Genomic DNA, 16,344 nt, shown 5'->3' with positions numbered 1-16,344 from the left:
ATACTTTTTAAAAAATCTTCAGCCAGAACTGATTGTATACTTGAGCTTTTTAGGTAGATCCTCAAAATATGTGCATGTTCTATGAGATTTGATTTTTTCTTGTTTTAAAAATATTTAAAATGAAAAAGTATTTATAGATATTTTTAGTAAAAAAAAACCACTGAATGTCCATCATATTTAGAAGATTATGAATTGATATGTAACTTGTCTAACTTTGTAATAATTATATAAATGTCAATAGTCCATTACTAAAAACCTTTGAATGAGATTAGGAGTCTTAAATAAGCCATTTAAAATGTTCCTTTTAGAAATCAAAAATTAAATGAAATAAAAACTGTCCATTAATTGCAGAGTTTTTTGAAAATTCTCCCTATTAGCATGCAGAATCATTTTAACCACTCAATAAGCAGAGAGCCTTGAACAAATCACCTAATCCATATCTTCCTGCTGTTTGCACTTCTTGTTACCTCTGTAATGGAGATCATTGTATATTGAAAGATAGTATTCCTTTATGTGTTTACTTTCTCAGCACAGCATCTTTTACTGGGCCCAAATTTGTTTTTAGTATTTGATATAATGACAAGTATAATATGATGTAAATCCATTGTAAGAAAGTTTTTATTAAAAAACATTGGCACTCTGTAATATATTTAAAATCTAAAAGGAATTTTTTAAAAAAGAGAAGACACCTGCCTTTGAAAACTAATCTTGTTTCTCTGAAAAGAAATATACTATCAGTGTCCTTACAAATTTGTTACTCAATTGCTCGGCCAAAAATAACCAATAAATACCATTTCAAAACTGAAGTTGAGGGACTTCCCTGGCAGTCCTGTGGTTAAGACCATGCTTCTACTGCAGGGGGCATACACGGACAGGTTTCATTCCTGATTGGGGAGCTAAGATCCCACAGCTGTGCTGCCAAAAAATAAAAAGTAAAAATAAAATCAACATCTACAGAATTAGAAAAACAAAAACTGAAGTTGATTCAGTTCCATAGTCTCTGAGTGACTGTCCTGGTGTCCTGTATAGTTATTACTCTAGGCCTTTCTCCCTATTTACAGGTTTTTAGACCAGAAGACAGAGTTTTAATGTTTCATTCTTGTTCCTGTCTTGATAGCTTACTTGAGCTAAAGCACTTACATGGCTTGATTTCTTTTACCACAGTCCTTTAGCTCCCTGTTCACTATTACTTTTATGTTCAAGGTGGAGAATTTGCATGAACTATTCAAGAGTATAATTTGGATTGTAAAACACTACTCTGCTTCTTTCTCTTCTTTTGGCTTGCTTGCTTTTAATCTTGACTTACTTTGTTAATCTTTGTTTTCCTGGCTTCCATGTCCATTTTATTGTTAGAGTTGCTTCATGTCTATGGAAGATGACTGCATCAAGTCAGAGTTTACAAAGGCCCTAATGATAGTATGTTTAGGTGGCAACACTGTGTTAGTTAACATGTAAGCATTGTTTTTTCTGTTTTTAAGTGAGATACATATATATATATATGTTTTAAAAATACGTATTTATCTATATATAGGAGTTTTATTGTGTTTTATTTAAAAAAAATTTTTATTCCAGGTTTAAGATACATTTGACATACAACATTGTATAAATTTAATTTGGAATTATCATAATAAATTACTGAACATATATCATCTCATATGCTGTGTGTTCTAAGTCACTTCAGTTGTGTCCAACTCTTTGTGACCCTATGGACTATAGCACACCAGGTTTCTCTGTCCATGGGATTCTCAGGCTTAGGATACTAGAGTGGGTTGCCATGCCCTCCTCCATCTCATGTAGACACAAAGTTAAAGAAATAGAAAAAAAATTTATTTCTTGTCACAAGGTCTATTAGGATTTGCTCTCTTAACAGCTTTCATATATAACATACAGTGTGAATTATATTTACCATATTGTATAATACATTCTCAGTACTTATAAGTTGAAATCTGTAAAGAGTTACATTGATTTGGTGGTGGCTGTGTTTTTCAAACCATTTGTGAAAATGGTAGAATCTTTCTGTTTTCATCATGGCATGTTAATTTCAATACTAAAACTTTGATACATTGGTTAACATAAAAGAAATACTTGTCATGAATTTTCCTTCACGCAACAAAGCTAAGGTTGGAAAGGGAGAGTGATATATAAATTAGTATTCCTTCCTTGTCTCCAGCTCCTTGGCCTTTCATTTTAGAAGAGGAACTCAAGTAGTATTTCCCATAATAAACAACTGATATAGATATTAGAGAAAGTAAATACATTCTAGTTGTGTTCATATAAAGATTTTTTATGATCTATTTTAGCATGTTGTAGGCCTTCTTTGCTGTTTGAAAATAAATCAACTAAAAGGTAGAAGTACCTGCAGAAAGCACCCTGCAATCCTATTTCTGAATGGAGGGCTAATGAGTGACAAAGGCTGTGCTTAGGTTATTTAGAAAAACGTCTACATTAGAGATGCTCTGAACATTAGGGAAGACCTAAATTTTCATTGTAGCCATAAAACCACTGATCTTTAAGTAAATAGTTGCCTCAATAATTTCATCTGTAAAATGAAATCTAGTATTTTTTCTGAGCTATTTTACCCAAGTCATGTAAATATTCTTTCTTTGGTTCTGCTGAATGTGCTAGCAAATCACTGAGACTCCCTAGGCTTTTTTTTTTTTTTTCTTTTTTCCTCTTTTCTCCCCTTTTCTTTTTTTTATGAGGGGTTTGGATCAGAAGATCTTTAATGATGTGTTAAGGAATTTAATTTTATGTTTTTTTAGAGAACAAGTTAAGCAGCTACTTGTTTGGAGGTATTGAATGGACTAGATGAATGCTTAGCCCAAGAATGTGTAAAGTGCTATGGGATTCTTGAAGAAAATGAAATTTTAGTTGTGACTCATCATTAATAGCAGTGATGTGTTACACAAATGATTCTATCTCTTGAAATCTTTGTGTATATTAAATGTATTAAATTACTTAATTTGGGATGGTATTTATAGTTAATAATTAGCAGATTTAGCTTACTATAAAATATTTTAATAGATAAAAGTTACCAATCCCTAGAAAATACAGTAACTTGGCAAGGCCACCCCAGTAAAGACTATTTGGCAATATAATGCTAAATCATTATGTCTTCCACCCTATCTTTTTACTATCAATATTTTTTCCTATTTAAATACTGTCAAAGAAGTAGGAATAGTTTCCTTGACATCAATTTTTAAGTAAATTGTTTCCTTAAGAATAAAATCTCTCCAGTTATCTTTGGAATTGTTTAATTAAGAATTTATTCTTCTTTTCCTTCAGTTAAATTTTATTTTAGGTAGCAGAATAAACTTTTGTTACATCCTCTTCTCATCTTATGTGGCTTCAAACTTTTCAAAATTTCTTTAAGATTGTTTTTTCAGCTTTGGCTTTCAAGTATACACAGATAATATTCAGTGGCTAGGAATTTAGAAATACTGTTTTGCTTCAAGATGTTCACTATCTTGAAAGTAAGGGTAGAAGACAAGTGTTTCCAGGGACAAGATAGGACATGGTTTCTTTCTTTATGTTCATAATCTGCTGTAGATGCAGTATCAAAGAAAATACGTAGAACCAACCTAAAGAAGTGTAGTAGGTACACAATGTTGCTAATTCTGCATCTTTGCCATATTGAGTAATAGTTGGTCCTGTGCAAATGAGTTGTAGTTTTTCTTATTTTTTAAATAGGTAATGCCTTTACATACGTTTCAAAATTCGTAAAGTTTTAAAGTGTCTCATGGGCAGCCAGTTTTCCTCTCTATTGGCAATCAGTGTTGTTCTTTCCTTCTATTCTTCTGGAGATATTTTATATAGATATGATGAAAAGTCACATATTGAAAGAAATACATACTCTAATGCTTAGTGCTTTGTATAATTCCTTACTTAAATAGAATTTTGGTTTTTACTATACTGATTTTCTCTGTAGAACTGATCATAGCTTTTAAGGTTTATTATTTTTAACATTAGAATAAAAATTGAAGCACTTCTGCACTGAGTAAATTGGGCCCCTTGAATATATTGTAGTGGCTTGTCACTGATTTTCCTCCCTAACCGTAGAAAGTAAGCTCTCTGACCTCTGTTGGCTTTTCTTAGACTATTCTACCAGCCAAATGAACTTTGGGGGAGGTTTTCCTAGAATAGTTGAACTAGTGGAAACGGTATTTTGAATGTGGATATATTGGCACCCTCTGGTTCTTACTTCTGGAAATTAAGATTTGATATGGACTTACCTTAAAAGACAAAAATTTTGAAAGATCAGTTTGTTGTCTATATTAAATCTTACAAAATAGAAACCTTCATAAGATTTTTTTTTTAACTTAAGCAATATGTTGTCTGTCTTTCTAGATATTTCTGTACACCCAAGCATGTGTATATTCTGTGTTTGTGAGCTGTATCTCTTTTTTATATGAATAGGTTTGTTATCACATATACTGTTCTGAAACTTTTTTCTTTTTAATATAATATTTTTTCTATCAATCCCTAAGATTTCTCACTCTTTTTCACAGGTTTCCTGTGTGCTGTATAATTGATTAACCACTTATTTATTCATAAACATTTGAGTTATTATAATTTTTAAATATTACAAATATTGTATGCACATTTATATATCTTTGCACCTTTTGTGAGTTTATCTATAGGGATAAATTCCTTGAAGTGAAATTGCTGATTATCAGCGGGTCCACAGCTAGAAATTTGATAGCTACTGCTAAATTGTTCAAAAATGCTGAACCAGTCTACACTTCTATTAGCAATCGAGGTCTCCAGATTCTTAATTCTCATTAAAATGAGTTAGATTTCTTCTGGCTTCCTTCCTTTCTTTTTTTATAATTTAATTTTCTAATCTCTGATCATAGCCCCCATGTTACTTTTATCTTAAAAAATCACAGTGTTCCAAATAGCCCTGTTAGCTGCTCACTAATTGCTCCCAAAGCTTTGGTGAACTATGTAAAACACAGATATAAAGTTACTTCCTGGAGAGGTATTCAGATATCATGTACAAATGCAAATTTTGAAATATTTTGTTACTTTCTTTTTAAAAAACTGATTTTTAAAAAATCTAATATTTAGACAATATTTATTAACTCCATTCTGAAGAGGAGACTGTGTCTTACATCATAGAATTTTCATGAGTTATTTTGTTTTTACATTGATATGACTTTACATTTATGTTCTGTTTTATGACCCTATTTCTCAAAGTTGTTTAATTGTATATTTAGGTGGACTCAGTGTTTACCTTACTAGTCTTTCATATTATATAGATTCTGAATTCCTGATTTCCTGAACTTGACTCAAGTTTTGGCTGGCTGATATTAGTATTTTGTTTTGAATTTACTCTCCTCCACCAAAAAAAGGAGTTTAAAGGTGTTTGCATTTTTAAGACTACTGTTTGTTGTATTTATAAATGAAATGTGCGTGCGTGCATGCTCAGTTACTAAGTTGTGTCTGACTCTTTGTGACCCCATGGATTATTGCCCACCAGGCTCCTCTGTCCATGGAATTTCCCAGGCAAGAATACTAGAGTGGGTTGCCATTTCCTCCTCCAGGGAATCTCTTCCCAATCCAGGGTTCAAACTTGAGTCTTGTGTGTCTCCTGCATTGGCAGGCGGATTCTTTACCATTGACCCACCATGTAGCCATATATAGAATTATTGAATCACTGTTTTTTTTCCTCTCAAAATTCTAAGCCCTCTGTTCTGTTATCTTCTGGTACTAAATATTGCAAAAGCCTGCTAGAATATTCCCCAGTGTATGTAAGCGACTTCCTTTCTACCTGGATTATCATAAGATTCTTTCATTATATTAAACCTTTATGATTTCTCCAGGATGTATCCTGGTGTGTATTATTTTATAATAGTTTTTCCTGGAAAACCATGAATGCTTTCTATTTGAAGATTTTAGTTCATCCTATTTCCTTTCTCCTTTTCTTTCTCCTTATCCTTCTCCAGTTTTCTTCTAGTTCAACCTTGAACACTTCTTTTTCTATTCTTTTTTCTCCTGGGACGTTTATTATCCATATATTGAATCTCCCTTATTTGTATTATCTTTATGTCTGATTCTTTTCACTTCTTTTTTTTTTTCCCCTCTGTTTTCTTTCTTGATAGGGATCATCCATCAGGGCCCTATTTTTTCTGTAAAGTTGTTGCTGCTTTTAATGTGGTTTTCATGGTTTCCTCATTACTTAGTTTTTTCTGTTCTTCCAACTCACTTTTAAATTTCCTCTTGCTGTTATATCACTTTGTTCCACTATTTAAAGCATTTCTATTCCCTTTATTTTTTTGAAAGTATAAGGGGATATTTGGCTTAAATTTTCTTTCTATTTTTATAGGAACTTCTTAATATGTTCTGTGTTGGATACTTTGTGCTTATCTATTCATATTTGAATGGGACTTGTTTTTGTTGAAACTCATATGCAGGTAAGAAAGAAAGAACAAGTGAGGTGTAACAGTCAACTTCTTCATATCATATAGTTGTCTCATAATATTTTCTCACTAAATCTTTGCCATAGGAGCATGCACCTTCTTAGGTAAGCACATCTTCCAGGGTAGGAAGTAGGAGTGACTTAGAGTGAAGATTTCTCTAGGCCACATCTCTTTTATTTGGAGATATAGTTGACCCTGGTCAGTGATTGCAGTGCTCCTTGCTGTTTCTTCAGCTATCTTCCTGTCTCATCCGCAGGAACTTTCTTCCTATCTAGAGTCTAAGATCTAGAGAAAATACAGATATTCCATCTCTCAGGTTCTTTCGAGTCTCCTGTTTTAGTTGAAGTGTGAGCGCTAACTGCATTTATAATGGGAGGAGAAGGTACTACAGAACTGTTAATCATCTTACAATACTTTCCCTACTTTTTCTCTCAGTTTCTGATATTCACAGATCTTTCAATTTAATTATTTCCCTTGGTTAGATATTAAGATACTGCTCTTTTTTTTCCTGTAGTTTCAGTTGTATTTGGAGACAAAGGCATGAGTTCTAAACATTTAGCAGAATTATGTCTGCATTTGTTAAGGTTTATGTTGAAATTATATTGGTAGAGACCATATTATCATGCTCTTAAAGAAATAATACTCTGTTCATGAGATTATGGTCTCTACAGATGGGAATCTTTTTAGTTGAAGATTCTGAGTTAACAAAGCCCAGCACCTGAAGTACCAGTCACAAGGTCTTCATGGCCAAATGTGATTTTCATTTTTGGAATTAGATCCGTGAGTTCTTCTTTTTCCTTTCACAGGACAAGCAGGAGGACATGAAGACTATTTTGGAGGGCATAGATCCGGCCAAGCATCAGGTGAGGGTGGCCTTTGATGCTTGTAAGCTACTACATAAAGAATAGATGATGTAGGTAACCAGAACTCTGGATATCTGAATTCCAGCCAAGAAGTTCCAGGACCCTGCTGGGTGACAAAGGAAATACTCTTTGATTGAAAAAGATTATGAAGTTCCAATAAAAAGAGATTTATATTACTAGTAGTTTGCTTCCTTAGTATTCATTTATGTGGTATTCCTAAAAAACCTCTTAGGTGAAAATAGTTTTTCCTATTCAGATAGTTCTTTTGCATTTTCTTTTATTGAGAGAGTTAAGATACCCCTCAGTCATAAAGCCCTTTGTATTCAACTTTGTTCAACAAAATTCTGAAACTCAGATTTAGAGTGATACAGTGGATTATTTTTTATATAATCCTCAAACAACAACAACAAAAAATAGTGACACATTTACTAGCTGATGCCCTCATTTCTGTAAAATTAAAATTTTCTTAATATCCTCTCATGTAGCCTCATTCTGAAATTGTTGTTTATAAACAAGCATTTCTATTCTTTTGAAAAAAAAAGTGTGGAATTTTTGCCCTAATGGTTTTAAAAGTCAAGCAAATTTAATATCCATTATAATTCAGGGAGATTTGTTTACACTCAGGAGCAGTACTTAATTTTTAAATTAAGAGTAAGTTGTGATTGCATCACAATTAATTTAGGCCATCTAAAATAAATTTTTCAGTATTAAGCCACTTTTAATCATAATGCTTGTTAAGGATCACCTTTATTGGCTTTTGGAACAAGAAGTTGTTATATATTCATTCTATTTGGAATAGAGTAAATAAATTCTTTCACAAAATATTATGTGAAAAAGTAAACTTTTGCTCAGTTTATGTAGTAACTGACTCCTGTCAAGAATGTAAAACTGAGCGTTAGTTCACATAAAGTTATTTCTTTCTCCCTGGATTTGTTAAAGGAAATGTGATTATAAATCTATCTCTAGCTGTAAGTCTTAAGACTTGGGATTTTTATTATTATTATTTATTGGAGGATAATTTTAAAAATTAGGTTTGCAGCCCTCCTTTTAGAGGTTCAGATTCAGCAGCTCTGAAATGGGGAGTCTGCACTTAAGATGATATACCAGAAGATTCTGATTAAGTCCTTTATATTCCATACTTTGAAAAACTGCTGTCTGTATCGTAGAGACTCTGCTGTCTGTACTGTAGAGTCTGTAGATTATTCTGCATCATTGTTGAGTTCTGTTCTCATCTTTGCTTTATTATCATCCTTCCTTCATCCAAACTGAATGAACTTGGTTTTTGTCTTTGTTACTTGTTTTTAGAAACTGAGCTAAATACAAACCCTAATATGGTGCCTCTTAATCTTTCTCCATCTCAGTTCTATTGAGGGATGTGAATCTGATCAGTAACAAATTGCTAAGGTAATGATTAATATACAGAGTAGTGGGTTGGAAGAGCATATTTGCTAAGGGAGATGTAAGAATCCTTTAGTACAGATATAGTAGAAAACAGTCTCCTTTTCCTCCTCTCTGATTCTGGTCCTTACCCTAAGACATTGTCCACCTTCAACTCCAAGAAGCACTGTCTCTGTGATAGAGTGACAATCTTCAACAAATACCTTGGGTGCCCCGGACTGTGGTTTTTAAGGAAATTGACTTATTTTAAAGAAAAAAAAACCTTAATCTAAAATTTTTGTTATCTAAAGCCAAGTAGAAAAAACTTGTACCTTTTTTCTCATAGTATTTATGTATCAGAACCAGAACTTTGCAGTACATTTTTTATGAACAAAAGTGTAGCAGACTTGTAAGTTCTAATTATCTACTTATCAATATATTTTAACTATTAGTGGTTAGTTTACCTTAATAAACTAAATAGGACCTCTCAGTTTTTAAATAACTTTTCACTAAGGAATAACATATACATATTTTAAGATTTTACTACTTAAAGCTAGAAAACTTTTATCAATTTTTTCTTGATCTCTAAACTATCTGTGCAATACACAAAACTCCTTATAATTTTTTTTTAAGGCCAAGTTCTTTCCTTCTAGGTTATTGTATGTTGAATTAATCCTGCCTCAAATTTGTTTAAATACAAGTAACAAATGACTTCCTTTCAAGAGGGTAAAGTCTCTTAATATATTTTGAAACCTCTCTGTTCTGTGTCAAGTACATAGATACAGTAAATAAAATATGGGAGAGAAACAAACTAAACTAAAAATATGTAGCTATACTCAGATACAAGGTTAAAGGACTGTGGACTAAAAATGGACTCTGGATCTACATTTGAAGCTATAGGCCCAAGGAGAACTAACCTAAAAAGTTGGGCACTGGGGGCTTGAATTTCATCTTCTTTAAGGGAATAAGAACTGAATGTATTTCACAGAGAGCAGGCCAGTAGATTTAGTCTACTTGATTGAAGCATGAAACTGGTACCTTATTTATTATTGCCCAGATTGTGAAGCAGGGTGGAAAAAAAACCTCAAAGCAACTGCCCAGGATTAGCGTTAGAAATTAGCAGATTGTTCTTCATAGAGGGAAGAGGCAAAGACAGCAGTGTAGCTAAGAACTTGGAGGACATCATTATTTGATATAGTGAGAAGAAAGAAGAACAGAAATAACTTCATGGGATAAGAAGCTTAAGTTGCCAGGTAAAGGTCTACTTCTGAAATAGACCAGACTAAGGTAACTTTCAGACCATCTGATGAGAAGGGATAAGTTTATAAATGGAAATAAAAGGAAAAAAAAACCAACTCCCATGCAAAATGAACTTTTTCAAATAAAAATTATAAAGCTCAGGAGCAAGTCTACATCAAGAGAGATAGTCAAAATGCAAGCAAACAGACAGCAAACTGGGAGAATATAGGCCCAAGAAAATTGAAATAAAAGACTTTAATCAGAGATTTTAAACATGCTTAAACTATGAACAGTAGCCATAAAATAATGAGAGGCAGTGAAACAGGAGCTGATAATTATGAATTAAGGTCAAGTAGATATGAAATACTTAAACTTTCAGGTAAAAAAATTTTTGGAAATAAAAATGTATAGGATATGGATTCATGTTGATGTATGGCAAAACCAATACAATATTGTAAAGTAATTAGCCTCCAATTAAAATAAATACATTTATGTTAAAAAATGTATAGGATAAACAGTATGTTGGACAGTTGAATAAGGAATTAATCAAATGATAAATAAATACAATAGAGCACAAAAATAGATGGAAAATATAAAAGAAATTGAGAGAAAGGAAATAGGCTCTACCATATATATATATGAAGTTGCTGAAGGAGAAAATAGAAACAACAAGCAAAGGCAATGCTTGAAGAGATAATGATGGAGAATTTTCTAGAATTGAAACCTGACCTGAGTCTTTGAAAAAAATCACTAAGAAATGCTTGAAGAGATACTGATGGAGAATTTTCTAGAACTGAAGGCTGACAGGAATCCTTGGTTGAAAAAATCACTAAGAAGAACAAATGAAACTGTAGAATTTTAAGGATAAAGAAAAAAATCTTAAAAGCCATTATAGGAAAAATGAATGATTCTCAAAGGAAGAACAGTTACATTTTTGACAATAGATTCTCATCAACAATAATAACTACAGAAGACAACAGAGGATAATATCCTCAAAATATCAGAAGATAATAAAATGATGCAGAATTCTGTACTCTGCTAGCATTCCAGAGAAGACATACTTATATTTTCAGATGTAGATATTTTCAGATCTACAAAGAATAAAAGAGTTTACCACCTCAGACCCTTGCCAAAGAACTACTAAAATATATGTACATCAATAAGAAGAAAAAAGAACCCCAAAGGAAGGTGTGGGATGCAAGAAGCCTTGGTAAGCACAAAAGCTGGTAAACAATAAATACAAATTTGTGAGTATAAAACCTAAATTTTTATGCTTAAAAACAAAGTAGTGCTAAAATCTAGACAGAAATAGTATGTAATTCAGCAGGATATGTTAGAAAGTTCAAAAGCCGTGTTAGAATTCTTGTGTTGTTCAGGAGAGAATAATCAGGTATTGAGTAACTTTAAAGAATCTTTTTCTTTTTAAGAAAAATATATTATTAATCAGAACAAATACAAACCTTATCCAACTCATTTGTTAAAAGGGCAGAGAATTTTGAATTAGGTTCAGAATCAAAATTTAGTGAATTCTGTTTTCAGGAGAAAGAACTAAAAGCAAAATGACAGGGAAAGATTGACAAAATAATGGAAAACGTTATGTAAGACAATATTAATATCAAACAAAATGGAATTTTAAGCCAAAATTATTTTTAGAGATAAATAAATGCTCCTCCCATTAGTATAACAGTCATTTATCAGTATCTAACATCTACCTTCCTACTAAAACAGAAAATTATAGTTACAAGAAAATTAGTTCTACATTTCTGCTCATAGGATTTTTTCCCCACACTTCTCCATGAAACTGACAGATAAAACAATTGCTAAGAATAGAAAAATCAAGTTTGTCCTTATAGAGAGCTATAATTTTGTTTCCAATAAATATGGAATATATTTTCCAGTGCATTGAATATACATAAAAATGATGCATGGTAGGCCACAAAAAAAGTTTTTAAAACAAACTTCTTCATCCTATGAACTACATTCTCTGATCTTTTGTAGTTTTAAAATCACAAATTGACAATAAAACTTAAAAAAAATAATCCCATACAATTAGAAAATGAGGAAAAATACTTTTACATAATTCATGAGTTTAAAAGGCAATCACAGTAAAAACTACAAAATAGTTGTTATCACCAAAACTACACATTAAAACTTGGGAGAGAGGATACAGCTAAAGAGGTCCCTAGAAGGAAAATTGTGTGTGTGTGTGTATGTCTATAATGAAAGGAAGTGAAACTACTCAAAGAACAACAGCACAAAGAAGGAAGGATATAAGGTTAAAAAAGTTAATATTGAGTAGTAAATGAAAAAAGAGTTTAAAAAATAGAGGTAAACAGCAAAATAAAAGCTGATTTTTAAAAAATTCTGAAGTAGATAAAATAAGACCAGCTTTTTTCAAAGGGGCAAAAGGCACAGATACATGGTATAAACTTAAATGGAGTTAAAACTTTGATATAGTAGAGGACTAAATTTATAGGGCAGTATGAATTTGAATACTTAGATGAAATGAACATTGATTTTTTTTCCTATAAATATAAATTATCAAAAATGATTCCAGGAAATTCCCTGGTGATCCAGTGGTTAGGACTCTGCACTTTCACTGCCGAGTTCCCAGGTTCAGTCCTTGGTTGATGAACTAAGATCATGCAAGCTGCACTGTGCAGCACGAAAAAAGGAAATTCTAGAATCATATACCTCAATAAAACAATAACTATTTTACAAATTGAGTCAATAGTTCAAAACCACCCATCTCCGGAAAGGGTAAGAGCATCCCAGAAGGATTTATCGGTGAGCTTTACCAAATATTCAAAGAATAGATAGTCCCTTTATTTTACAGATTTCTTCAAAAGAGAAAGAAAAGTTAAACTGCACAATACCTAACTTTGTAGAGGAAGAAGAGTTAAACTGCACAATACCTAACTTTGTAGCCTTGAAAAGTAATTTTGTAGCCTTGAGAAGTAATTTTGTATATGAGAAAAATCATGATTTTTTTTTTCTAAAATGTTACTGATACTGAACAAATATTGGCTGAAATAATAAACCAAACATTCATAAGTGAATAGTAGTACTATTCATTAAGTAGCCAGCAGACCTTCTAACAACATGGGGGTTAGGGATGCCCACCTGTGTAGTGGAAAATTTGCATGTAACTTTACCCATGTAATTCTGGTTTATGCATCCCTGTGATCAACCAACCACAGATCATGTAGTGTAGTACTTAGTTATCAACATATAAATGGACCCACACAGTTTGAGCCCCATGTTATTCAAGGGTCAGCTGTATAAACAAATTTGATTCCTATCCTAAAAGAAGGATTTAATGATCAGATATTTTGGGTCAAGTGATATATGTTGTGGGATATACATTTTTAATTTTAGGACAAGAAATGTAAATCCATTATAAACTTGCAGCATTGTCTTACCAGCTGTTTCCTCAAACATAATTGTTTAAAACCAAAGGAATGAATGTATATTTATAGGGAGGAAATTAAAATAAGCAGCTTTTAATACCTTTTATTTCCAAAATTTTATTAGTATGTTGAATTTTGAAATTTCAAAATTGAGGTGAGGCTCTTGGGATTATACTCTTTGATTTCTTATTTTTAACAGCTATGGGAATATTTTAAATATACAGAATTAACAGTTAATTAAAAGTTTATTCTAAACAGGGCTTTGAGAATCTTTTGTCTTTGCCACTATTCATGGGATCTAGTTGCATTGATGGATGTCACTGCCAGGCTTAAGAGATAAGAAAGCTCCCCCCCCACCAAAATAAAAAAGGAAAAATGACATTAGTGTTGCCCACCCATGATCTAGTAATAATGTATTATCTGATGCAAATAATCAATTTCTTAACCTAATTTTAGCTACTACTTTTAATTTATTGTTAAATTCTCTTTCTCTTATTTACCTAGTAGAAAATTTAAACTTCAAGCTTCATTTCTTTGAGAGGGAGGATTTGAGAGGTCAGTTATGCTTAGGTACCTTCTTGGTAAACAGTATTCAAGTACTTAATTGTTTTAGATATTAGGTATGTAATGGTAAGCAGAAATGGACATGATTGCTGTTCTTATGAAGCTTGCATTTTAGTGGTGGACATGTAACGCTAAATAGTTAAACGATTATGTGTTTGGAACTTACGAAGGAGCAATTCATAGAACTCTTTATAAGTTGATATTAGGAAAATTGATCTAGTTAAGAAGGTTCAGGATGATCTTCCTTGAGGACATAACACTTGAAACAATCAAGGATGAAAAGGAGCTAACAAGTGTTACAGGGAAGAGATAGCTTAAGGAAAAGGGCCTTGAGACAGAGGGTAAATAGCAGTTGCTAAAGGAGCAATTTCTTTCCAGTGTTTAGCTGATAGAATTCCAGTGTATAGTGTATTGACATGACTTTCTATGTTTTGCTGAGTAAGCTCTTCATGTGTATTCTGTTTTGTTTGAAGTTAATGGCCAGAATATTACATTTATCTATATTTGAATTTAAGTTCAAAATCCGTTCTAAAACCACATTATTTTGGCATTGTCTATAGTTATGCAGTCTTTGTGTGTGTGTGTGTGTGTGTGTGTGTTAGTCACTCAGTCATGTCCAACTCTTTGCGACACCATGGACTGCAGCCCTTCAGGCTCCTCTGTCCATGGGCCCTTAGAGTTAATAAAGAATGGTTGGAAACTGTTTTATCATTCATTCTTCTTGCTGGTAAACTACCTAGGAAGAACACAATCTTTCTGCTATTGTAAGACTGCTTCTTTTGCCTTTGACTATTCAAGCATTTAATTTTACTCTAAAAAAATCTGCTTATTTGTGTTTTTCTTTTTCCTTTCCCTTTACTCCTGAAATACCACAGTGTTTGACTGGTTTCTCACCTTTGATACAACTCTTACTGGCTTCTGATATGATGTGATCCTTATAATCACCTTGTAAAATTAAGGTTCCTTTTTCAGAGTTCAGATGAATAATTAGGGAAACTTAGTATTAGGAAAAAAATGCAGTTATTTTTCTTTGGGGATCAAACTAAACATAAGTCTAATTTTTAATGGTTACTGTTTGGTGTGCAAAACTGAACTTGCTGTTAGAAGGTTACACCAACTAGTTTGGACTGAAATTAATCCTGTATTTTCGAGGAATTGAGGTAGGTAGCATAAGTGATTGCATTGACTAAGTATTAAATCTTCATTATTTCTTATGTCATTGCTATTAAGTGTTTCAGATAGATGGTTAATGAATTGGCACTAATGGATTATTTTATGTTTCTTTAGGAACATGAATCTGAAGGTGGAAGAACACCTTTAATGAAAGCTGCAAGAGCTGGTCATTTGTGTACTGTGCAGTTTCTTATTAGCAAAGGTAAAGAAAGTACAAATGAGAATTTTCAAGAAGCTGCAACTTCTGTAAAAAGTTCCTAAACTGTTGCAATTTATGTTAAAGTTACTTTACCTGTAGTCTAAGTATTGAATTCTAGTCTTTTATTGCTGTATATTCTTAGGAAGCAGAGTTCATAAGGTACTTTGCTGGAATCTTTATTAGTTTCAAGTTTGAATTTTCATCAACCAAACAGTATATACTTACCCCATAAGTTGGAAAAGTCAAATGTAAAATGTCCAGCTATGTATAGTAGATACAGTATTGTTCAGCACTTAAGGCAGTTCTGCTGGAAATAGGGAAGGATAGAGGGGAGAAAGTCTACTACCATTGTTTATGGTACAGTTAAGTCAGCCATATTAACAACTTTAAAAATAATCTCATGTTGCTAATGTAAGGATGTTTAAGGTGTACCTTGCCTTTCCCAAACGTACTTCCGCCCGCCCCACCAAATGTACTTTAATGTAAGTTAGGATTAGGTTCTGGAGAAGGCAATGGCACCTCACTCCAGTACTCTTGCCTGGAAAATCCATGGACAGAGGAGCCTGGTAGGCTGCAGTCCATGGGGTTGCTAAGAGCTGGGCACGACTGAGCGACTTCACTTTCACTTTTCACTTTTCACTTTCATGCCTTGGAGAAGGAAATGGCAACCCACTCTAGTGTTCTTGCCTGGAGAATCCCAGGGGCGGGGAAGTTTGGTGGGCTGCCGTCTCTGGGGTCGCACAGAGTTGGACTTAACTGAAGCGACTTAGCAGCAGCAGCAGCAGCAGGATTAGGTTCAGCTGGGTAGTTTGAAAATTAAATAAATAATAGTTTCCCATAGGTTTATTTTTCTTTCATAAAATAAATCTGATATTAAGGAAGAAGGAAAACCAAACATTGTTGTAGTCTTAACTATCTAATTGGATCCATTTGGGATTTTAAAAGGTAATGGAACTAAAAATAAAAGTCTTTTTATCCTGGGGATCAAAATTAATTTACCAAAAAAAGAGTCTAAGAAAAGATTTTACATTTAGACTTTCTTTAGTTTATCTTGTACAGAGCTATTGAACAACTTACTAAATTGCCATTTGATATAT

General features: G+C 32.6%; 1 protein-coding gene across 5 annotated transcripts in view; it reads left to right on the top strand.

Moving 5' to 3' along the window:
* Positions 1-16,344, top strand: part of LOC102175120 (ankyrin repeat and KH domain-containing protein 1) — a 107,708-nt gene that overhangs the window by 52,466 nt on the left and 38,898 nt on the right. For 2 of the 5 annotated variants that reach the window (XM_018050276.1, XM_018050275.1), the window contains exons 11-12: positions 7,229-7,285; positions 15,163-15,250. In XM_018050276.1, coding sequence (XP_017905765.1) covers positions 7,229-7,285; positions 15,163-15,250 — 145 coding nt within the window. Of the gene's footprint in view, positions 1-7,228; positions 7,303-15,162; positions 15,251-16,344 lie in introns of those variants that run through there. The other 3 variants (XM_018050277.1, XM_013965609.2, XM_018050278.1) reach the window with 2 other exon arrangements.

The sequence above is a fragment of the Capra hircus genome, chromosome 7 (genome assembly GCF_001704415.2).
Source record: "Capra hircus breed San Clemente chromosome 7, ASM170441v1, whole genome shotgun sequence".
NCBI classification, from domain to species: domain Eukaryota; kingdom Metazoa; phylum Chordata; class Mammalia; order Artiodactyla; family Bovidae; genus Capra; species Capra hircus.
The sequence above is the reverse complement of the archived record's forward strand: the minus strand, read 5'-3'. Positions and strand labels throughout refer to the sequence as shown.